Genomic DNA, 25,885 nt, shown 5'->3' on the forward strand with positions numbered 1-25,885 from the left:
TTGTTAAATTATTCTATGGTTTTTACTCTACTGTTTTACCACTCTTTAAAATGTTAGCTATCAGTCCCAAAACCAGGACTCATGAACATTTCCAGAAAAAAAAATTCTGCGTAGATATGCAGACCAGAAGACAAAGAAATTTTTCTTTAACTGAAAGAAATGCATTTGATTGGAGGAGTATTGAAATTACCTGTAAACTGGAACTGGATGCCTGAGTTTTAGATAATGCCCAGGTCAGGAATCACCACGAATTAAGGTGAGTGCTCCAGCTCCACAAATGGTAAAATTACATATTGCAGGTATTACCTGCTCGTGAATTATTAGGGTCCTCCTTATGCCCCCCACACCCACCCCTAGCTATTAGAAACATTTGTTCTTTACTTTCTTAGGTCTAGCAGATCACTTCGCAAATCCATTCTTTCAATATTTAAAAGCTCAACTTTCTTTGGTCTTGCCTCTTAACACATCTTTGCATTATTAGTCATTAATCATACAATAGTCAGCATAGTCAAAGATAGTAGGTGAGTCACAACATTCTATTTTAAAATGCATGGTATATCCATCCCTACGTCAACTGTCTTTATGAGATGTATCTATTAGATTTGCCTGTAGGTGGTGTTGTGACAGTGGTTTTTAATGTTATAACACCCTAATTGCTAATACCTGTTAATTTATATAGCGTTAATAAGGGAAAATAAGGAGATGGCAGATGAACAGGTATTTTGCATCAGTCTTCACCATAGAGGATACAAGTAACATCCCAGAAATAGCTGTAACTCAGGAAATGGAAGTGAGGAAGGGAGGAACTCAAGAAAATTACAATCAGCAGGGAAGTAGTACTGAGCAAATTGTTGGAGCTGCAGGCTGACAAGTCCCGGGTCCTGATGGACTTCATCTAGGGTCTTAAAAGAAGTGGCTAATGAGATAGTTGATGCGTTGGTTTTAATTTTCCAGAATTCCCAAGATTCTGGGAAGGTTCCAGTAGATTGGAAAATAGCCAATGTAACTCCTTTATTCAAAAAGGGAGGGAGACAGAAAGCGGGAAACTGCAGTCCAGTTAGCTTAACATCTGTCAAAAGGAAAATGTTAGAAGCTATTACTAAAGACTTTATAGCAGGGCACTTAGAAAAAATCAAGGTAATCAGGCAGAGTCAACATGGTTTTGTGAAAGGGAAATCATGTTTAAACAATTTATTGGAGCTCTTTGAAGAAGTAACATGTGCTGTGGAATAAAGGGGAACCGGTGGAGGTACTGTAGATTTCCAGAAGGCATTTGATAAGGTGCCACATCAAAGGATATTGTGGAAAATAAAAGTTCATGTTGTAGGGGGTAACATATTGGCATGGATTGAAGATTGGCTAGCTAACAGGAAACAGAGAGTAGGCATAAATGGGCCATTTTCTGGTTGGCAAGATGTAATGAGTGGTGTGCCACAGGGATCAGTGTTGGGACCTCAACTTTTGACAATTTATAGAAATGACTTGGATAAAGGGACCGAAGGTATGGTTGTTAAATTTGCTGATGATACAAACATAGGTAGGAAAGTAAGTTGTGAAGAGGACATAAGGAGGCTAAAAGGAATATAGATAGATTAAGTGAGTGGGCAAAAATCTGGCAAATGGAGTATAACATGGGAAAATGTGAAATTGTCTTTTGGCAGGAAGAATAAAAAAGCATATTATCTAAATGGTGAGAGATTGCAGAGCTCTGAGATGCAGAGGGATCTGAGTGTCCAAGTGCATGAATTGCAAAAGGTTAATGTGCAGATACAGCAAGTAATTAGCAAAGCTAATAGAAAGTTCTTGTTTATTGCTAGGGGAATTTAATACAAAAGTAGGGATTTATGCTTCAGTTATACAGGGCATTGGTGAGACCACATCTGGATTACTGTATTGGTCTCTTTATTTAAGGAAGGATGTGAATGCGTTGGAAGCAGTTCAGAGAAGCTTTACTAGAAGAATACCTGGAATGGGAGGGTTATCTTATGAGGAAAGGTTGGACAGGCTAGGCTTGTATCTGCTGGAATTCTGAAGAGTAAGAGGTGACTTGATTGAAACATACAAGATTCTGAGGGGTCTTGACAGGGTGGATGTGGAAAGGATGTTTCCTCTTGTGGGAAAATCTAGAACTAGTATTTAAAAATAAGGGGTCACTCTTTAAGACAGAGGTGAGGAGAATTTTTGCTCTCAGAGCGTTGAGAGTCTTTGGAATTTTCTTCCTCAAAAGGCGGTGGAAGTAGAGTCTTTGAATATTTTTAAGGCAGCGGTAGATCAATCTTGATAAGCAAGGGGGTGAAAGGTTATTGGGGTAGGTGGGAATGCGGAGTTGAGGTTACAATCAGATTAGCCATGATCTTGTTGAATGCTGAAGCAGACTCGAGGGGCCAAGTTGCCTACTCCTGCTCCTAATTCATATGTTCGTATGTAGTTAATAACCCCGATATTTATGGGGATATGAGAAAGTTGGGTGGGAGGCTGAAAAACCTAGTAAGATCGGGGCGGGAGAGGTCCTGCAGAACTTAAGACCAATGCTTCTCCTGTGTGGGGCAGGGTTAATATTGAGCCCAATATGTCTGCATGTAGTTGCAAACATTGGCCATCAGGTGCTGTTGTGGAGCAACCCAAGTTTGAGAGTCTCCAATAGCATTAGCCACATTTGTAAAGCACAGGTAAGCTAAAAAAACAAGTAAGCAGGAAATTTTAAATATAAATTTAAATAATGTTTTAAAGATTTTGCATATACAGATTGCCTGAACCCTCCCTTTTGGACCATCTGCCTGCAAAATCTCCATGACTCCTTGGGTTATTTATTCTCCCAGGCCTATGACTCGCCCTGAGCTTCCAGACACAAGAAAGTTTGAAGTACCTAGCCTTACCCCACCCCACAAGGTGGAATTCCCATCAATTCTGCTAGCTGTTCTTCCCATTCAGCTTTCCTGTCACTTCCCCTTTCCCACGTATGGCATTTGTGGTACTTTGGATGTTGCAGCAATTCTCTGATCCTAAAGGGCACTCGTTTGTTACCTGATGATACTGCTTAATCTTAACTAGTCTTGACTGTAACTTTACATCACTGCCTGAATGCCACAAGTTGGCAGAAATCAGGTAAACAACTACAATTGTTGCCTAGCCATTGTATTTAGATGGATCTGAGAAGGGAAATATCAAATACTGAGTGTACATGCAAACATTTGGGATCTAAAGTCAGTCTTACTTGACACAAGAGTGTTTTTTTATATACATAAAGAAATCAAATCACAAATTAAATACATTGAAACATTTGGTGTGCTGCTTTATACCCATGCAAATCATATGAAAATACATTTTTAAAATGTTTTATTTATATATGCTAGCAATATATGAACCCCATCTGACTTCTTACCAATGGCAAATTATGATAGAAATCTTAAAATAAAGAAAATTAATACACCAAAGATGTCAGTTTACAACAGATGTGGTTTGCACTTGAATCAAATTATAATTCATTTATAAACGATAGTGCAGAATATTTTCAAGAGCAGAAAAACTGCTTTGTGATTTTCCTATTTTGTCTTGAATCGGTATTAAAGTTCCCATGACACATCACCACTTATTTTAATAGAATGCTACACTATATACCGTTTCCTAGTAGTTTAAATGAGCTGGAACAGGATATAGCCTGTTCCCACAGCCTCCCGCCCAGCCACTGTTTCTCTTCTCTTCAGATTTCAAATTCTCTCTCCTAATGCAGTCTCCTTCGCTCCCAGTTGGGTGTCATTGCCCACCACTCTAGGGCAAGTTGTTGCATTTGTGAATTAAATGAAGCAGGATAATGATACGCAGTATAAAACCAAAAGCTGATCGAAACAGCAATCAGAATATCTGAAGGAGTTACTCCAAGCAAGCTACTTGAAATGAATGGGTTGATCCATTAAAAACATGTAGGTGAGATGTTATTGAGGAAGAAAGACGGGAATGTTTTAGTCTTCATGATTTAATGCCAGAAATAATTCCAAAAGGCAAAACTGTAGTGCCACAGGGTGTAATAAAACTCCAGTAGAGCACAAGAACTTTCTCAGCATGGTAACTTGAATTTGGAATGAGCAAATTGCATTGCCATTTCAATTAATTTCTTTACAGTTTGATGCCTTGGATTAAGTACAACATTGGACTGGCTCAAATACCCAAGTTAAATCTGCACACAATTCTTTGGATACATTTAGCAACTATAACCTGCTATTGTCATAGGTTTTTCCTCTAAATATTCACAAACATTTTTTTTCTGTTTAGTACTTTTGTTTTAAGCTTAGTGTGTATTAGGGAAGCTCTTTCAATTAAGTTGTTTTAAAATTTTTCAAAATGCTAAAAATAATTAGCAAAAAAAGGAAAGGAATGAGTATAAAATCAGAAATAGCAGAAATAAAGGGGAAACATATAAAATACAGCATGTCATTTCAACTGAAAACTCCACATAAATCGGGTCTCTCGCTGCTTCCCTGCTCTACTCTACACCAGAGTCCAAAAGCCCCTCTGAGCTTTGCCCCTTAACTGTCCCTTTCCATCTATAGAAAAAATCAGAACGGTTAATGGAGGGCTGAAAAAATTCCTCAAGTCAATATGATAACACGATTTAGAAAAAAAAAGCTGAAATCTTTTCAGAAATGTCTCAACTGCAGCACTAGGGCAAGGTTATTTCATTTTATTTTTAAACATTCCAATTGACAGAGAAGGGATTTGGACTTGGATTTTAGGAGTATATGCAGTTCATTTTTCAACTTCCGAGGATTTTTTTTTAAAGCAGGACTTCTTTCTACTGCAGCAAGACTGGCAGCAGGAGACCTCTAAATTATGGAGGGGACTGCAGATTCTGAACATAGGGGAAAGTGGTAGCGCAGCTAAGACATAGGCTGAGAATAACATTCTTTTCAGGGCTTATAGCTCAATGCTGGAACTATCTTTAATTTGAGCAAGTTTCTTTAAATGTACATTTATGTCTGATGGCCATAATAAGCAGGGGATTCCTGCAGTCTGACTTTCTTTCATTTGATGTGATTTGGTGCGGCACAGTGGCGCAGTGGTTAGCACCGCAGCCTCACAGCTCCAGCGACCCAGGTCCAATTCTGGGTACTGCCTGTGCAGTACCTGTGACCGCGTGGGTTTTCGCCGGGTGCTCTGGTTTCCTCCCACAGCCAAAGACTTGTAGGTTGATAGGTAAATTGGCCATTATAAATTGCCCCAAGTATAGGTAGGTGGTAGGGGAATATAGGGACAGGTGGGGATGTGGTAGGAATATGGGATTAGTATAAATGGGTGGTTGATGGTCGGCACAGACTTGGTGGGCCGAAGGGCCTGTTTCAGTTCTGTATCTCTAAAAAAAAAACATGCTTTACTAATATTACAGCATTCATCAAGTACACTAAAGACACTGAGGAACAGTAAAACACATTGGACCCGTTAGGCTAAGCCTACAGAAGGAATTATATATATTACATACCATAATTCCAGTTTTCTCAAACCACCTTGTAGATTAATTTGGGTATACATCAGTATTTTTCACACTTCATCTATACCTTTTCACAAGACCTCCTGTATACTGTGCATAGATCCTCATTTACATTCACCAGTATAACAGTACTTTCAACTTGTCTAAAAGTGTGCAATAAACAAAATTGTACACATGTAGGGTGTACATTACATAACTAAATGCACGTATGTAAGAGGTGAATGACTTTCTTTTTGATAACAGTAATTACTGCAGCAAGGAATGTTAGTTTGCTTGCTATTGGTATAGTTTTCCTTATTCTTTGAAATAAGTTCAACTTCCATATAAAAATACATTGCTGTCATCTCACAGAGAGATGAATCCCTTGAAACTCTGTCCATTTAAGAGGGATTTTTCTGGGCCAATCCCTTGTTCTTTGCATGCAAGAAACAACAGTGAAACAGCAAAAGGCTGCAGCAACATTACAACATTAATAAATCAGTACCATGCCTAGCAGGACCAGAACAAGGGAAAAAAGCCAAGTAAAGCGTGATTTATATGCAGGGACTTAACTTTTCAAAAGAACGAAGAAGATGATAACAGTATATAATGTATCATTCTTCCCTATTCATTCAACCTTTTACATACAAATTGTGGAACACCAAAATAATGTAAAGCATAGCAGTAGGATTTTGAGCACTCATATCTTCAGGATAGCTTGGAGCACTGCAGCACCAACACACTCAAAACGCATTTTTAAAAAAACTCCAGATGCCAGAAATCTGAAACAAACAGAAAACACTAACTCTGATGAAAGTTCTATATCCAAAACATTAATTTATTTGCTCTCTCCACAGATGCTGACTCACCTGCTTAGTGTTTCCAACAATTTCTATTTAACACCAATACACCACTTTGGGTTTAATTTAATGTAAATATATTGACTGTGCCTTAACTGTGTCAACTTCTCTCTTTTAAAAATGCATTTGCAGGAAAGCAAAGATTTACTCATGGAGCATGGAAGTGTAACATAATCACTAAACAACCAAAGCAGAACAGTTTAATAATAGCACTGAATTATTTGATAATCCCTTTAATGAGCATGTAAGTGCTAGAAATAGAGTTCAATACTTCAATCCAGCTTTAGTGTGTTCAAATTAGAGCATTACTGGAGGAAACAAGGCATCAAAAGGACTGCTATACAGATGAGGTGCTGCAAATCTTTGAGGATGGTGTGTGGGGGAATGATAAAACTCTCCAGAGTTCAGAAGGGCAATTCAGTACAAAAGAGGCTCAAGCAGGTTGGGAAGCAATCATGGAGGAGGATAATGCAGTGTCGACACATGGTGCTTGAAAGGTGGTTGATGTGAGGAAAATGCCAAATTAAGCCATGAGGATCAGTCATTCTATTACACATAAGCATGACAGACATTTCTATCAATGTAAAGTAATTGACAATCTAAAAGTTGCCATTGATAGTTATGTTTACCGGAATAGTTTCACACAAAAGCAATAGTTTGCCTGAATGTATCCAGTAACCTGCTTAAAGTGTGATGCAAAAGAGAATGGGGATATTTCAGAAGTAATATAATAGGCTAGAAGAGCCATTTATCTATACAAGCAATTGAAAAAGATTGTTAGCTTATTATCCTTTTACACAGATAAACCAGACTCAGCCCATATTACCAATATCAACTAAGAGATAATCTGAAATTTCATTCTGCGAGACCTAGCAACACATACTATTCTACTGCCATTACTTTACAAGGAGGATACCAGAACTGTGAGGTTATATCCATCAGGAACAGATGAACAGGCTCGGTCTCATTACTCAGGAAAAGGGAAGGCTGGAGGGGTGACCTAATATAGGTCTTTAAAATTATGAAAGGTTTTGAAAGCATTGACACAGTGGGCTGCATTTTAAAAGCCTGCCACCGAAGTAGGTGGGGGCGTAAAAATTTGCGACCCACACGCATGGGGCCCACGCTGCAGACAATTGCAATTCGAAATGCTGCGACTCATTACCATGTCCGGCGCGGCCACCCTCCCATGACGTGGAGGGGGTGTGCGAGCAATCGCCGACAACAGCGTGCAGCGCCAATGCAGAAGCGCCATCTTTAAAGGGTTTCGAGCCCTAACTGAGCATTTACATTTTAACGGGACAGTTATGTTAAAGATTATTAAAATGAATAAAATAACCTTTACATGCACTCGCCCACCGCCTCAATGGTATTACACATCATTCCTGTCCTTTTCCCCCCAGAATACCTACCTTGAAAATTTGAGCTCCCCCCGCCACCTCAAGTTCAGAACGTTTGTCCTTTACCCCTTCCCATCAACACCCCTGCCCCCACACAACCAATAGGAAGTGTTGCAACCCCGTTTCCCCCCACCCCACACAGGGAAAATCACCTCCTCCCCCTTCCCCACAAGTGTTGTGCCTCGTTTCCCCGAACAGGCACCAGTATGAAGATACCAACCTGCTGGCAGAATCGCGCTTGGCCTGCATGGTAAATAGCAATTTACATATTTAAATGCGGGTCCTGTCGCCGAGTGGCAGGACGGTCGCCACGAGGCCTCGCCGCTGCCGCCGAGATCGGTACAAGGCCTGCCGGCCCCGCCGCCACCGTTCCCGACGTCGGAGAGGGTTTAAAATCCATCTGTGTGTTTCTGCTTGTGGAATACAAGACAGTCACCAAGAAATCGAATAGGGAATTCAGAAGAAAATTTTTTGCTCAGAGTGTGGTGAGAATGTGGAACTTTCTACCACAAGGAGTAGTTGACCTAAATAATATAGATGTATTTAAGGGGAAACTAGAAAAGCATGAGGGAGAATGGAATAGACAGTTATGCTGCTAAGAGTTAGATTAGGAAGGATGGGACGAGGCACAAGTGGAGCATAAACACTGGCATGGACTGATTGGGCCAAATGGCCTGTTTCTGTGCTGTAAATTTTGCAAACTTCTCTGTGCAAAATTACATCTCAAGCAATTTTTTTTTATTCGTTCATGGGATGTGGGCATTGCTGGCTAGGCCAGCATTTATTGCCCATCCATAATTGCCCTTGAGAAAGTGGTGGTGAGCCACCTTCTTGAACCACTGCAGTCCTTGGGGTGTAGGTACACCTACAGTGCTGTTAGGAAGGGAGTTCCAGAATTTTGACACAACGACAGTGAAGGAACGGCGCTATAGCTCCAAGTCAGGATGGTGTGTGGCTTGGAGGGGAACTTGCAGATGGTGGTGTTCCCATGCATCTGATGCCCTTTGTCCTTCTAGGTGGTAGAGGTCGCAGGTTTGGAAGGTGCTGTCGAAGGAACCTTGGTGAATTGCTGCAGTGCACTTTGTAGATGATACACAGTGCTGCCACTGTGAGTCGGTGGTGGATGGGGTGCCAATCAAGCAGGCTGCTTTGTCCTGGATGGCATTAAGCTTCTCGAATGTTGTTGGAGCTGCACCCATCCTGGCAAGTGGAGAGTATTCCATCACGCTCCTGACCTGTGCCTTGTAGATGGTGGACAGGCATTGGCGAGACAGGAGATGAATTACTCTCCAGAGAATTCCTAGCCTCTGACCTGCTCTTGTAGCCACAGCATGCATGTGGCTCGTCCAGTTTAGATTCTGGTCAATGGTAACCCCTAGGTGGAGATGGTTAGATCCCCTCTTGTTTGAGATGGTCATTGCCTGGCACTTGTGTGGCGTGAATGTTACTTGCCACTTATCAGCCCAAGCCCGGATGTTGTCCAGGTCTTGCTGCATATGGGCACGGGCTGCTTCAGTATTTGAGGAGTCGTGAAAGGTGAACATTGTGCAATCATCAGCAAACATCCCCACTTCTGACCTTATGATGGAAGGAAGGTCATTGATGAAGCAGCTGAAGATAGTTGGGTCTAAGACACTACCCTGAGGAACTCCTGCAGTGATGTACTGGCATTGAGATGATTGACCTCCAACAACCACAACCATCTTCCTTTGTGCTAGGTATGACTCCAACCAACAAAGAGTTCTCTCCCAAATCCCACTGACTCCAGTTTTGCTAGGGCTCCTTGATGCTATACTCGGTTAAATGCTGCCTTGATGTCAAGGACAGTCACTCTCATCCCACCTCTGGGGTTCAGCTCTTTTGCCCATGTATGGACCAAGGCTGTAGTGAGGTCAGGAGTTGAGTGGCCCTGGCGGAACCCAAACTGAGTGTCGGTGAGCAGGTTATTGCTGAGCAAGTGCCGTTTGATCGCACTGTCGACAACACCTTCCATCACTTTTGCTGATGATGGTGAGTAGACTGATAAGGCGGTAATTGGCTGGGTTGGATTTGTCCTGCTTTTTGTGGACAGGACATACCTGGGCAATTTTCCACATTGTCGGGTAGATGCCAGTGTTGTAGCTGTACTGGAACAGCCTGGCTAGGGGCGCAGCAAGTTCTGGAGCACAAATCTTCAGTACTATTGCCAGAATGTTGTCAAGACCCATAGCCTTTGCAGTATCCAGTGCTTTCAGCCATTTCTTGATATCACGTGGAGTGAATCAGATTGGCTGAAGACTGGCATCTATGATGCTGGGGACCTCAGGAGGAGGCTGAGATGGATCATCCACTTGGCAGTTCTGGCTGCAGATGGATGCAAATGCTTCAGCCTTGTCTTCTGCACTGATGTGCTGGGCTCCCCCATCTTTGAGGATGGGAATATTTGTGGAGCCACCTCCTGTTCATTGTTTAATTGTCCACTGCCAACCACGACTGGATGTGGCAGGACTGCAGAGCTTAGATCTGATCCATTGGTTCTGGGATCAATTAGCCCTGTCTATTGCATGCTGCTTCTGCTGTTTGGCATGAAAGTAGCCCTGTGCTGTAGCTTCACTAGGCTGACACCTCATTTGTAGGTATGTTTGGTGCTGCTCCTGGCATGCCCTCCTGCACTCTTCATTGAACCAGGGTTGGTCCCCCGGCTTGATGGTAATGCTAATGCGTGATATGCCGGGCCATAAGGTTACAGATTGTACACTGATCTTATCTTTGCCGATGATGGCCTGCAACAGTCATCATGCCAAGACTGTGGTGGTGTGTAGAAAATAAATATCCTTGCCCAATATGAAGAGGTCATCATGGATTGGGAGGTGCATTGCTTGGGGTTTTTTAAGTTTGTGGAGACAATACTCTTGGTTTGTGCAATGTTAATCACCTAAAGCAATTGTGTAATGATTTTTTTCTCATGGATTTCAATGAGGCACAAAGCTGTGTTGCATTCTGGCACAAGATGTAGGCTGTACGGTCATTGGAAAACATGTTAATGTCCATGTTGTGCCATTTGCATTTTACCACAATTTAAAAAAAAAAGTATTGTCAAAAGCTCAAAATCAGCAATGCAGAACCATCATGCTCACCTTAACACCTGCATTATCAACATCACTTAAAACAAGTGTCATCATACCACACGTAATTTAGAGGGTATTAGTGAGATTTGGGAAGGAACACAGTTTGACTCCATGACCATAGATGAAGAAGGGGAGAAATGAAAATCAAAGGTAGCTAGCTCTTGCTGTGCAGTGTGCAGCACAGACACATCTTGTTGAGTCGAGTTGCAATTCCAACAGGCAGAGGCATGAAAAGCCATATGGCTGTTTTCTGTGTGTTGTCATCAGCATCAACCACCACCCCAGACTTCAAATGAAACACAGGACAAGTATGAAATGGTAAACAAGTTACTTGCCTTATTTTGCAAGACATTAAAGTGTTCTGAACAAACAATTGTTTGCTCTGCAGAATGCTATTAAGGAGCACACATCAGTGGCATCTACAGAGATGATGTCATGTAACAAGAAGCAAGGGAATGCCCCAACGATGATTTTATGGCGTTCACATCCAAGAAGTGATATGGAAATTAGAAAAGTCACTTTCGACATGCTTGGCGGGGCTGATCACCAGGGAGGGATTCAAAGACCTGGCAAGTCTCAGAACAGAAAGCAGTGGGCATCACAAGAATAGGTGAATAATAACTCTCAAGTTGGTGCTAACTTCTTGCCAACACCTGCCTTTGGATAAAGGAAGCACATCCTTCCCACTCACTCAACACACAGGAACAAAGAAACTTCCTATTAGAGAGACAAGCTCGAGATTTTTTTTGTATTTCTTGATTTTATTTTTAATATTAATAAAAGACAGCAGCAATAGCACTAGCTATCTTTGGATCATGACAAGGCCTTTCAGAAGTTTTATCGCAGGGGATTTGCAGAAGTATGCCTATATTTCCAGAGGAATCCCCAACGAGGAAAGTTTGAAATCACTGTTTTAAAAAACATGCTTGGAATGGTTTAGGCTTTTAGGTGTTTTTAAAGCTTTCTGAGCTTACGCTGACTCAACAAGATATTTCCTAAAAGCAGCAGCCCTGTCAAATCTTAACCATGCCAAATGGCATAGGACAAGATATTTGGAAGATGTCCTGGCGCCTGTGTCCATTATGAACAGCAGACTGCCATTGCAGCTTCACTGTCTGGCTAATTTACAAGACAGATACAGATTGGGAAGGCTATTCCAACCATTTTAAACCTTCCATCCAGAAAGGCCTACTGTTTCCCCTTCTCCTTCATCTAGTTGCTTCTTGAATAATTCCAAAGTTTTTGACTCCATTTAGAGGTATATTCCATGTGAACAAGAACTTCCTTCTTGAAATTGACAAGAAATTTGCCTTCAATGCATTTGAACCGGTTGACCCTTATCTTACTATTGTACTTTAGTTTGAAGTAACTATCTGGATCTACATTTTATGTACCGTTCACCATTTCATATTTCTAATGTCATTGCACAGTTGCTTCCTTCCAAGAATAAAAGGTCCAAGTTTCTCCAAGTCTTTGCTCATACTGCACTCCTCTGCCTTTTCTATCCATCATTCTAATTCTTATTCATTCCCAAGAACTAGCAGAGGATCCAAGTATTTTTTGATGGGTGGCTCACTTCTTGATTGCACAAAGCACCTCAACTGTCTGTAAGGTTCAAATCAGGAGCATGATGCATACCTCACCACCCGCCTAGATGGGTGCGGCCGCTATAACACTTTGAGGGGTGAAGAGAGGGGAAAGACGGGGAGGAGGAAGGAGAGGGGAGGGTAAGAGAGCGGGGGGGGGCATGGGTCGTGAGAGAGAGAGAGGGGGAAGAGAGAGAGAGAGGGGGAAGAGAGAGAGAGAGGGGGAAGAGAGAGAGAGAGGGGGAAGAGAGAGAGAGAGGGGGGAAGAGAGAGAGAGGGGGGAAAGATAGAGAGGGGGGAAAGATAGAGAGGGGGGAAAGATAGAGAGGGGGGAAAGATAGAGAGGGGGGGAAAGATAGAGAGAGAGGGGGAAAGAGGGAGAGGGGGAAAGAGGGAGAGGGGGAAAGAGGGAGAGGGGGAAAGAGGGAGAGGGGGAAAGAGAGAGAGGGAGGGGGGGAAGAGGGGGGTAAGAGAGGGGGGATGGGGGGGAAGAGAGAGGGAGGGAGGAAGCTAGAGGGAGGGGGAAGCTAGAGGGAGGGGAGAAGAGAGAGGGAAGGGGGGAAGAGAGAGGGAAGGGGGGAAGAGAGAGGGAAGGGGGGAAGAGAGAGGGAAGGGGGGAAGAGAGAGGGAAGGGGGGAAGAGAGAGGGAAGGGGGGAAGAGAGAGGGAAGGGGGGAAGAGAGAGGGAAGGGGGGAAGAGAGAGGGAGGGGGGGAAGAGAGAGGGAGGGGGGGAAGAGAGAGGGAGGGGGAAGAGAGAGGGAGGGGGGAAGAGATGGAGGGGGGAAGAGAGAGAGAGGGGGGAAGAGAGAGAGAGGGGGGAAGAGAGAGGGAGGGGGGAAAGAGAGAGGGAGGGGGGAAAGAGAGAGGGAGGGGGAAGAGAGAGGGAGGGGGGAAGAGAGAGGGAGGGGGAAGAGAGAGGGAGGGGGAAGAGAGAGGGAGGGGGAAGAGAGAGGGAGGGGGAAGAGAGAGGGAGGGGGAAGAGAGAGGGAGGGGGAAGAGAGAGGGAGGGGGAAGAGAGAGGGAGGGGGGGAAGAGAGAGGGAGGGGGGGAAGAGAGAGGGAGGGGAGAAGAGAGAGGGAGGGGGGAGAGGGAGGGGGGGAGAGGGAGGGGGGGAGAGGGAGGGGGAAAGAGAGAGGGAGAGGGGAAGAGAGAGGGAGAGGGGAAGAGAGAGGGGAAGAGAGAGAGGGGAAGAGAGAGAGAGAGAGGAAGAGAGAGAGAGAGGGGAAGAGAGAGAGAGAAGGGGAAGAGAGAGAGAGGGGAAGAGAGAGAGAGAAGGGGAAAGAGAGAGAGAGAAGGGGAAAGAGAGAGAGAGAAGGGGAAAGAGAGAGAGAGAAGGGGGAAGAGAGAGAGAGAGAGAGAGAGAGAAGGGGGAAGAGAGAGAGAGAGAGAGAGAGAGAGAGGGGAAGAGAGAGAGAGGGGGAAAGAGAGAGAGGGGGGAAGAGAGAGAGGGGGGAAGAGAGAGAGAGAGAGGGGGAAGAGAGAGAGAGAGGGGGGAAGAGAGAGAGAGAGGGGGGAAGAGAGAGAGAGAGAGGGGGAAGAGAGAGAGAAAAAAGTGAGGGAGAGCGAGAGAGCAAGAAAGAGAGAGCAAGAGAGAGAGCGAGTGACAGCGAGAGCACACGAGGTGGACTCCTTCCCCATTGAGGGTGCATGACGCCCCACCTCCCCCACCAGGACCTCCGGTGCCATATCCAAAAACGCGTGCCCTCTCACTCAATCCCTGAGCTATCCTGAAACGTGCCGCTCTGCATCAGTCAGCACAGACCACACTTTCAGTGGAAGTGGGTGCACGGATCCATGAAAAATGTACCTTCAGCACTTGGGTGCTAAACCTGAAAGTGTCTGCTTTAGAATTTCCAGGAATGTTTAATTTATGGTAATCTGTAATTAGACCATAATTGCTTGCTGAAAGCAGACTTTCAAACAGGCGTGTGTGAGTAGCACAGCATCTATTTAGTGCCTCTTTTCACCCTTTCACCAAAATAACCCACTTGAAGTTCAACACCATTCAGGAAAAAGCAGTCTTGATCTGTGCCCCTGTCACTGGATTCAATATCCAACCCCCAACCACTAGTGCACTGGCTGCAATATTTACAAAATGCAAGATGCACCTCAGGAACTCACTGAGCTTTCATCAACAGCAGCTCCAAACCTCACAATCTCTACCAACAAGAAGAATAAGAGCAACCATATCATAGGCACACTGTTGTCTTCAAGTTCCCCATCCAAGTTGCACACCATCATGACTTGGACATGTATATCACTATTCCTCATCGTGGCTAGGTCATAACCCTAGATAGAATTCCCTAAAGCTATTGTGAGAGCACCACTGCCACAAGAAATGCTGCAGACAATGAAGTGGCCTACCAGCACTATCTCGGCGCAACTAGGGATAGACAATAAATGGTGTCTTAGAACAAAGAACATTGCCCATATCCCGTGAACAAGAAAAAAATTACCCTGAAACCATATGCAGAGCTTAGCAGTCTTTCTTGCAGAATTTTGTCAAATATTTTTTTGAAATCTTCATACATTAGTTACAACAGGCTGTTCAGAGTCCAACTGGCAATTCGCCTCTTCAAAAAGTCAAGGAGGTTGGTTAAGCAGGATCTTCCCTTTCAGAATTCACACTGAGTGCACTTTACTTGTTCTATCCACATTAACCCCTCTTTCATTCCTGGCAGTAGCAAGAGTTCAAGTATTTCCCATGTCATCCCAGGTAGACTATTCATGTACAAACATGATCCAGTGTGCTTGGTAAGACACCACACATTTGTAGAACCATGAGAACGTTAACACCCTTCTCAATAGGAACCTTTGGAAGGCGGGGGCGGGGACAGGGGGGGGTGGTGGATGCCGTGGTGGTGGTGGGCACAGACATCATAAATCGCATCTGGAATGGCTGTTGCCTGGACTGTTTTCCTATTTTTTCCAAGTTCACAAATGAAATTCTCTACATTTAAATACCAGCAACATCTATTAAGCTAATACTAGCATCCATGCTTGTTTCAGGAAGTAAAATTGTCATTCTGTAGAGTAGCTACTTACCTCAGCTGATTGCATATGAAACAAAATCATCAGGAATATAAGGTCAGCCACCAAATGAGTAAGGTTGTGGTGGTATTCCTTATTTCGCTGATCCATGGTATATTCCATAAATTTTACCATGAGGTCAAGCATGACAGACAATAGGCAACACCACCCTCAGGGAATGGGATTATAGAAAAATGGTTCTCAATCCTTTAGTTCAGAGAAGCACTCTATCTTGTGCTTAAAGGGTAAGCTAAATTAGTGCCAAATGATGAAGATTATTTAATGGGGCAAGTACACTACAACTGATGAAGAATGTACTGAAATATCTAATAACTGGCATTATAGGATTAGAGGGGAATTGAGAATTCTTTTTCACCCAGATGGTGGTGGGGGTCTGGAACTCACTGCTTGAAAGGGTGGTAGAGGTAGGAATTCTCATCGCATTGAAAAAGCACTTGCAGTGCATTAACCTACAGGGCTCAGACTGAGAGCTGGAAGGTGGAATTAGACAGGATATTTCTTTTCAGCTGGCATGGACATGATGGGCTGAATGCCTACCTTCTGTGCCGTAAATCTTTCTATGTTTCTAAAAAGATATTCAGCCTGATCACTCCAAGCCAATAGATGAACAAGTCTTTAAAGTCCATATAAGCTAAGTCGAGAACAGAAACTTTGGAGGCAAGTATAATGTCAAAGACACAAGTATTAACAGTAGGAGGCCTTAACTTTCCAAGATGGGGACCTTGTGCTGGTGGAAATGTTGCTGTACAGTATATAAAAGGAACCAAGTGAGGTTTCGTGGCCCTGATGACACCATGATGTTTAACAGTGACAGGGGAAAGGAAGATAACAGTTGACTTCAAGAGAGGTATCAAAATCTGTGAGTGCCTCGACATGTTGGAAACTGGTGCCAGAATGCAACTCTGCTTGAAAGAACAGAAGGAAACTATATAAAGGATTCAGCGTGGCAGGTGAATCTTTAGTTATTAATTAGTTATTATGACTGATTCTCGACTCATGCAGAGGCTAAGGTAAACTACGAATTTTTGAATTTTAGCTGTACAAATCTCTAAGATTTCAATTAAATCTGCCTAGAATCCAGATTGATCCTGAAGCCCTGAGGAGGGAGACTTCATCTCTGATCCTAATGCCATAATCGCTATCAAGATGAAAACCATCCTCTCCCAATTCAAAGCGAAAACCATCCCTGGAATAGATGTAAAATTAACATACATGCTACTGTTCTTTTTGAAGAGGAAAAACAAAAACTGACATCAGCAAAGAGCTTAAGGGCTTGAAGTTGATAAGCCCAGGCCTTTGAGGTACGAAAGCACCTAAAGATAAGGTACTACAATTATGCTTCAGGCAAAACTTTAAACCATCTTTTTAAACCACTGTTGGAAACCAGTTGCTACATCAGTCTGGCTGGGAGAAAACAGCAAGAAAAAAAAGCTTTTTTGTAAATAAAATGCTAAGAAATTGCAATGAACTTAAAGCATATATTAAAAAAGGAGAAAGTGCCAGAACTAAATTAAATGCTCCAGGACAATACAAGGGATATCAACTTTTGGTTATGGCATATAAAAGGAGAGATCAATATTCGTGGCACAGGGCTCTTGTAGATTAAAAAGTCTTTAAAAATTTGATCAGTATATCAAGTGAGCAAAGAGAGTGTGTGTTTTCACCTAAATGTAACAAGCATTGTGCTAAACGATATGTTAGCAGTTATGTTAAAGGCTCAATGGAAAATTACTGATAATTCATTGATTTATGGAAAGGATGTCATGGAAGATAGTTTATTTTAATAAGTGTACGCTGAAGGTAATACTTTCCAGTGTGAATATGTTACTTATTTTATTTAAAATGTGAAATTATTAATACATAATTAGTTTGATTAAATTCTATGCTTTATGAATAATTTTCTTTCAAAAAATCAGTTCAGAAAAACATTTTAAGGTTTAACATTGTAACCTCTTAAAAATTCAAACATTTGTGATTTACATTCTTCTGTTTTGTGCTGTTTACATGAAAAATATTTTTGTTTAAATGGTGGACATCATTGGATGTACTGGCTTACTGTCCTGATCATGTGAAAGAGATGAATTAATATACAGCTGATGCTGAATTATCTGGGCTTATGACTGTATCTGCACTAAGGTTAACTCATTTCTCCTGTAGTCAGACTGACTCCTTGGTATCAGAACTGCTTAAAATGTCTTACCCAATGGCATCCCATTGCTGCTACAAGGCTTTGCCATCTGTTGTCAGCCGAGAGTGGGACATGCATTAGATGATAGATAAGGAAGGTGGGGTTTTTTTCTTCATCAATGTTACCCAGATATTCATTATTTTGATCATTACAAACTGATTCAAGTTTAAAGGAAAATAAAACGACCCCAGTTTTGTTTCTTAAAACAAAGCCAAGAAAAAGTAGAATCAGTATAGTTAACCATTGCAAAATTAATCTGGAACTGTTCACTATAGTTCTCTTTTTAAAAAATAAAGCTTACCTCTCCACCATTCACATACTCCATGACAAAACATAAACGATCTTTAGTTTGGAAAGAATACTTCAAAGACTGTAATGAAAAGAATCATAAGTATACAGAGAATTAATGGGGTTATTTAGCTTTGATAGCTTTCACATCGCTGTATAGAACAAAATAACTCAAGATTTTAATACGACAAAAGCTGTTTAATAGTTATTAAAAAGTTGCATTTAACTTTAAACTCTCAAAACAGCTCTAATAATCCTAAATGGTGGTGAAAGGTTCCAAATTCTGCTACCAAATAGCAAATGGGGAACAGCTGATGGTTCTCTCAGTTCAACTTTTATTTGCCCGCCATTTAGTGAGATTTCACTCTAACAGATCTTCATAAGTTTGTAATCAAATAAGGGTGAAAATAAAAACAAGTTTCACAAAGGATATCTTCTACAACCAGATATTGTTAGTTCACTTCACAGTGTAAATTAGAGCATTTTCAAAACTTGTTAGAAAGATCAGAATTATTGTCATTCATGAAAGGGAACAGAGAATATGGCATTAAATGGGAACTGAAGTACCTAAACACAATTAATACCATGTGTGTTTACAAAGGTTTGCTAAACACTTTTTAATGAAATTTATATTTCTTTAATTGACCACAAAACTGACTGTTTTTTTCAAAAAAAGAATGAAATTTGATCTCACAGAATGAATTACAACCATGATATTTTACATTGCAAATGGAATGATTGCACATGAACTTTAAAAAAAATAGGCTCGAAGGTAAAACGTCTCAAGAAATTAAGTATTTTTTTGGTACGACTTCATTTTAACCTGATGTATTTTGCCTTTGGCTATGTTCTGCAACTGGTTCCTGCTACAAAAATTACAGGTAGCCTTCTCACACTACATTAATTTTACTTTGTACAAGTATCAGTTAATACATTTTCAAATTGAGGATTGCATGTTCAGTGCCCATTTTAATGTATTAATTTCAATACAGAAGAGATATTGATATGTAATTGTGTAGGTAAGATATAACCAAGTCATTGTAAGCACCAATTATTCGCTGTAGATCTGGTTAAGTATTGAAATATTTTATAAATTTGATAGAGAACCAACATAACACTTAAATCTTATATCCATTAATATCTGAACAGTAAAAAAAAATTACTATACGGTTTTATAGTACTTACCGTTAAAAATGGATGCCTAGTGTTTTTTAATACTCTGCTTTCTGTAAGTGTGTGTGCTACCTCATCCTAATAAAAAGGGAAAACAATTTTTAAGTGCAAGTTATGTATAGATAGCTGAGCTTCAGCATTAATTTTAAAATAAACTTTCTTCATCTTAGCTTTGTTACAGGTTCACGTAATTTAAACAAGATATGTGGATCAAAAATATTGCAAGTCATAAAATAATCAGAACTTTTGTAATTAAAAAAATCTAATGGGATATCAACAGGAACTGAAAAAGATATGCTAAGATTTTTCTTAAGGTTGCTCTCAATTTCCTGTCCAAAACTTAAGTTGACGATTCAATTTGAAGACACTTTTCCTTAAACACCCGCTTTCACAAGAATACACAAGCACTGGATTTCTCAGGATTAAAAACAGAAGAAATTAGAGAGGTTCAGTGAAAGTCCCATATTTCTGGTACAGGTAATGGCATACATGTAAAATTGGTAGTGTTATATATACAATTCTGTATAACATAACAAAGAATATTGCTGAAAACACAGACATTTTGTCGAAGCTTTGCATCTTGCACTCATCAGGACAATTCGCAAGAATGCCAATGTAAGGGAAAGCAACAAATTTATACTGTAAGAGAAGACACAAAACACAGTGTCCAACATTAGATGTGATTCTGCGATTGGACAAAATTTGCTAAATAATCCTCAGTGTGCTAAGAATTACACTGACAACCAATTTAAGATAGTCAGTCGGGCTTGTAGTCTGGTGCATTTGTGCATATTGGAAGCTACATATATTAATACACAGGGCCCTGTTCATTGCAGACAGAAAGAACATGTACACACAGTGCACCTGTTTCAGCTGAACAAAATAAGTGACAATCATTCGTTGGTTCATTCCTTAGGGCAATACCTTGACCTGAGTCAAGCTGCTTGGTTTAAATTTCAAACCAAGCTTGGCAGTTAACTATCAGTCACCATAAACTGGTGCTTTCTCCATGGCAACATCTCTACCAGAGTCCACCTGCCAACCAATCAGCACTCTCTTCTCATACAGTATAAATTTGTTTCTTTCCCTTACATTGGTATTCTTGCAAATTGTCCTAATGAATGCAAGACGAAAAGCTGTGAAAAAATGTCTCTGTTTTCAGCAATATTCAAGTTCTGTACTACCAAATGACTATAACAAAGAATGTTAAAAAGGCAAATAATTCGAAAATAAAAATTACAGAATGTCATAAATATACCACAGTTATCACAGATCAATGATCTTTATCCTAAATTTTCCCAAGACAATACATTCAAATAATGAGCTAGATGGATATTAGTAAACCACAAAATGAGATTAATCTACATAAGTGCATCATTAATTAGTTTAAAATTAAAAACAAACACCCAATTTAGTAAGACCAGCACTTAACATTATAACCAAGACAGTAGACTACAAATGGCTTTGTTTTGTTTTATTTAAATGTAAATATTATAAATTTAAAATTATAAGCCTGTGTTTCCTGCCTAAAAAGTTATGAATGGTCAGTAATTAGTATGACATTTGCTTGAGGGCAATAATGTCCCACCCTCATTGCAGCATTGCCATTTGGTTGGGGTCCCTCTGCATCCCCACACAGCCTTTACCCTCCCCACCCCATTCATTAAATCACCAATGTGTAGTAAAATGTAAGAAGAAATAGGCCTGTAGAACATTTATACACTGCAGTAATAACAATGCAATATTTTTAAATGCCAGAATATTTTAATCCAAAGGTTGTATGCAGTTTTACTGCATTAAGGTGAGTTTTTTCTGAGTGGGGGGTGCGGCGGGGAGAGAGCAGATGAGCTAACAACGTATTTGCACAGGGCTCCTGCTGAAGGTCCCTGGGGCCTCCAGGCATGGGCTCTGTAGGTGTGTTCATTAATTTATCCTTGTCATCAATGAAAGCACACATGCATGAAGCTAATGCAAATAAAATAAATATGTCACATCCTATACCTAAATCTTTATTGATTATGTGCATTATGCCACTACATAATTACGTAATCACATTTAAAATAAATCTTGCAAACTTAGTAAAGGTCTGTCTATGGGAGAGAGATAGAGGGAAACTAAACCGATTCCTTAAATGCTTTACTTTTCTCTGGTCTCTTCCCACCGCACACTTTCAATGAGTACGCAAATATAAACTTTCTGTTAATACAGGCTGCTACTAATCTAATCCCACTCCATAGCCAATTATTAGGAGGAGTATGCAAGTGCCATAGACTGATCGAATGTTAATTTAGTAACAGGTGCTTGGCCACTGCTTGGCAGCTTCTCACAATGCGGTAACTGAAATCGAGAATGCGCCATGTAGGAACAGTAAATACAGAAAACTCTGTCCCATTATTCAGTGGTAGAGCACATTGGAGAATTCATGAAATTGGCTTCGTATTGCCGTCAATGAAAAGTTACCAAGTAAGGCTATTCTGTGTTGAGGTGGCCAACTCTGATTAAGTGTAAAGATGCAGTAATCCAATTTTGCCTACAGAACAACTTTCTCAAGGCCCTTAATTTATTTAAAATGTTTTGCAGGAGCCATATCAAGATTAGTTGCATGTTTATATATTATTCTGTCAATAATATTGTTAATTGCATTATACTGTTATAATGAGGTGTATGTTGCGGGAGAGTGGCACAAAGCAAGTTGTTCTTGCAGAGAGCTGGCACAGACACAATGGGCTGAATAGTTACAGCACAGAAGGAGGCCATTTTATGATTCAACGTTGGCACAGTTGAGAGCAATAGTGGAATATGGTTAATGTTGGCAGTTATGAAAGTTATCTGGCTATTTTGCACACCTTTAGATGATATAGATTCAAATTGGTATAGCTTTCAACAGAATGCTATACATTTGATAAATTAATTTTGGTCTGCGTGTTTAGAATGCCAGCAGGGAGGCGTTATGCCGTAGAATTCTACACATCTAACTTCATTGTGTAAGGCTGGAGTTGGTTCAGTTTGTTGCCCTTTTCATAACCCTTTCACAAAATGTGAGTCTCTCCACCTTGGCTGTGAAAATTGCTTTCTGATTGTGAGAGCGCCTCACTGGTTTGTTGGGAGTGATTACTTTATGTGTTGCTGTGCAAGGGCATGTATTCTGCTCTCCACTGTGTTTTGGGTACAGAATTGCAAAATTTATGTCACCACCTCGAGCACTGCTATAACACTTCTCCATAGGATAGTGCAAGATAACCATCAGAAGTGGAGGACGAAGTACAGTCAGAGTTGGATTTAGCAAAAGGTAAAAGTAGTTGTTTTTCCCCATGCACCTCTGGTATTGTCTTTAAAGCTTTTTCCCTTTTGATTGGAAGCAAATGCTTGATAGTAAAATAAAATTCATCTGATGAGTCCAGTGGCAAAAACTATGGTACATAAAATAGTCACTGAACAATTAACTAACAGAAATTCTACATTTGTGTTCAATAAGTGGTTTACAACCTAGGAGGCAAAAAAACACAGCAACAAACATTTTACTGTATTTGACACCTTAATGGTGTTGATCAATATATTTCAACAAAATATTGATAAAGCAATTCAAAATTCTACCAAGGTAGGCAAGTGAAATTTTTACCTTTGTTGCTTGTATTTTTCAACTTCACTTGAAAGCATAATCATACTTTACAATTCCAACTACAATATTAACATCTTCAACTTTTAATGTTGCTTCTAAAAGGTAAACCATTTGTGCCTACCTTTGCAATAATAATTTCTTTCTTCAGAATCTTCATTGCATAATATTTCCCAGTTGCCTTTTCCTTGACTAAAATTACTTTTCCAAAAGTGCCTTTTCCCAGTAGTTTTAAATAATCAAAGTCATTCATAGTCTGTAAATAAAATGAAGGGTGAAAAAAAGTCAACAAAATAGACCTGTAGCACAGATAGGCATTTGGAACTTAATAAAAAGAACCAGTTGCCACATATACTGCAATACTGGGAAAAATGTCTAATACAATAATAAAACTCCTCAAACAGCAAGTGTAGTTTTATTGTACAGAAAAACAAAAACTAAAAACGCAGAGTGGGGTAGTGGGGCATAAGAGGCCAGAGTTAGAGGTGTAGACAGTACTAGGGATTGGAGACAGAGCTTAGAATACGGGAGGGGAAAAGGCCATGAGGAATTTAAATACTAAATCCCTCGTTCACCCCACTAATGGTGGCCGGGGCTTCAGCCATCTAGGTGCTGTGGATGCTCAGTTATTGAGTATATTCAGGTCAGAGATCGATAGATTTTTGAATACTAAGGAATCAAGGGATTTGGGGATAGTGCAGGAAGATCTAGCTGAGGTAGATGATCAGCCATCATCTTATTGAATGATGGAGCAGGCTCAAGGGATAAATGGCCTACTCCTGCTCCTATTTATGTTAAGTAAAATCCATATTTGAGAATCAAATTTATGCCTTAATCTCAGATTTCAGGTTGCATAAACTACTCTTGAATTACCTTCACTATATAAAAACTGAGGGGTGATCTAATCCAGATGTTAAAATGATCAAGGGATTTGATAGGGTAGATAAAGAAAAACTATTTCCTCTGGTGGGGGAAATCCAGAACAGGGGGGCACAATCTTAAAACTAGAGCGAGACCATTCAGCAGTAAAATCAGAAGGCGTATTCTCACAAAGGGTAGCAGAAACATGGAATTTTCTCCCCCAGAAAACCGTGGATGCTGGGTAAATCAAAACTTTCAAGACTGAGGTAGATAGAATTTGCTAAATAAGGGTATCAAGGGATATGAATCAAAAGCAGGTAAATAGGTGTGAGGTACAGATCAGCAGTGATCTAACTGAATGGTGGTACAAGCTCAAGGAGCTGAATGACCTATTCCTATGTTCACTCGTGTTTAAGTGTCTATCTGGTGGCATGGAATGGCTGAGACAAGGTCTCCATTTTACCTTGAATTTTCTGCGTCTGCCAGAGGTTTACTGTTTTATTCCATTGCTATAGACATTATCCCAGTTTTTAAAAATGACCATTAAAATTTAGATTTAGAAGTTACTTTTTTTCAGTGTAGCAAATTTCAGAATAATTCTTTGCTCCCAAGATCCAAACCTCATTTCATATTTGCACCAATAAACAGATACATCAGGCCTATACCATGTTATGGAATAAAATGATTACATAACAAAGAAATAAGCAAAGTAAAAATTAAAATTTTATATGACAGATTATTGGAGCCTCAGAAGTGCCCAGCTCTTTACTCCATTTATTATACCTTCAGTGAACCAGTAAGCTTTCTTTGAAAGTCACTAACACTGCCCTTCCCCAATAAAATCATCAGTTACACAGAAGGAACCCAGGTTCTCTGATAAAACATGCAGATGGAGGAGGTAAAGATACTCTCGACATTAAGCTAATGGATTAGCAACTCCGAGATCATGGGGGAGGAATTCATTTGCATAGTGCCACTTCTAGCATTCTCCATTGATACTGAAAAACACCACATGGGCCACACAGGTAGAAGCCCCCAGCACTGCTTGCCTCTGAGGAATCGTTGTAAGTTTGCATTGCACTGCTTGCGAATGAATTTCTCCCCATGAGTTCAAATTCCACAGTAGCAAATTGCCAAATCAATAAATCTGGTAATTTCTGGGCTGGTAACAGAAAAATAACCACAAACCAGATAGTTGTAAAAACAGAGCTAATATAAAATAAAGACAAGAAATGCTGGAACCACTCAGCAGGTCTGGCAGCATCTGTGAAAAGAGAAGCAGAGTTAACGTTTCGGGTCAGTGACCCTTCTTTCCGAAGAAGGGGCACTGACCCGAAACGTTAACTCTGCTTCTCTTTTCACAGATGCTGCCAGACCTGCTGAGTGGTTCCAGCATTTCTTGTTTTTATTTCAGATTTCCAGCATCCGCAGTATTTTGCTTTTAGTAAAAACAGAGCTAGTTCATTAATATCCTACTGGGAAGGGACTTGTCACCCCAACCTGGTCTAGTTTACATATGACTCCTGTCCCATGTTATATTGTTCACTCTTACGTGGCCTAGTAACTAGCACAACAAAGTTTCATAAGAGCAAGAAAATTGGACAGAATTATCAAGCATTGTACAAGCATATGGCTATCTCCACCCTGCAAAGTCCTCTTCAATAACATCTGGAGGCTGAACGAATAATCTAGAGAACATGAGTTCAAATCCTACCATGGAAATTACACTTCAGAAATAAAGAGCTGGTCCTAGTTTAGAAAAGTGACCATGAAACTATCAAATTATTGTAAATCACAGAATTTTCCAGCACAGAAGGAGGCCGTTCGGCCAATTGTGTCTGCACCGGCTCTCTGAACAAGCAATTCACTTAGTGCCATTCCCTCATCTTCTCCCCATAACCCTGCACGTTCTTCTTTTTCATATAACAGTCTAATTGCTTTTTGAATGCTTCAATTGAAACTGCCTCCACTGCACTCTCAGGCAGCGCATTCCAGACCTTAACCACTCGATGCGTGAAAAAGTTCTCTCTCATGTCGCTTTTGCTTCTCTTACCAAATACTTTAAATCTGTGCCCTCTCATTCTCAATCCTATCACGAGTGGGAACAGTTTCTCTCTATCTACTCTGTCCAGACCCTTCATGATTTTGAATACCTCTATCAAATCACCTCTCAGCCTTCTCTTTTCCAAAGAAAATAGTCCCAACTTCTCCAATCTATCTTCATAACTGAAGTTATTCATCCCTGGAACCATTCTTGCGAATCTTTTCTGCACTCTCTCCAATGCCCTCACATC

General features: G+C 40.7%; 1 protein-coding gene across 7 annotated transcripts in view; it reads right to left on the bottom strand.

Moving 5' to 3' along the window:
- The window catches only part of akt3a (v-akt murine thymoma viral oncogene homolog 3a), a 538,604-nt gene that overhangs the window by 119,179 nt on the left and 393,540 nt on the right, over positions 1-25,885 (bottom strand). For all 7 annotated transcript variants that reach the window (XR_010976283.1, XM_068045398.1, XM_068045396.1 and 4 more), the window contains 3 exons: positions 22,855-22,986; positions 19,127-19,192; positions 17,955-18,023 (listed from right to left, as the gene is read on the bottom strand). Coding sequence is in view for 6 of the 7 variants with exons in the window: in XM_068045398.1 (XP_067901499.1) it covers positions 17,955-18,023; positions 19,127-19,192; positions 22,855-22,986 (267 nt within the window). In the remaining variant the exon portion in view is untranslated. The remainder of the gene's footprint in view (positions 1-17,954; positions 18,024-19,126; positions 19,193-22,854; positions 22,987-25,885) is intronic.

The sequence above is a fragment of the Heterodontus francisci genome, chromosome 13 (assembly GCF_036365525.1).
Source record: "Heterodontus francisci isolate sHetFra1 chromosome 13, sHetFra1.hap1, whole genome shotgun sequence".
Classification (NCBI taxonomy): domain Eukaryota; kingdom Metazoa; phylum Chordata; class Chondrichthyes; order Heterodontiformes; family Heterodontidae; genus Heterodontus; species Heterodontus francisci.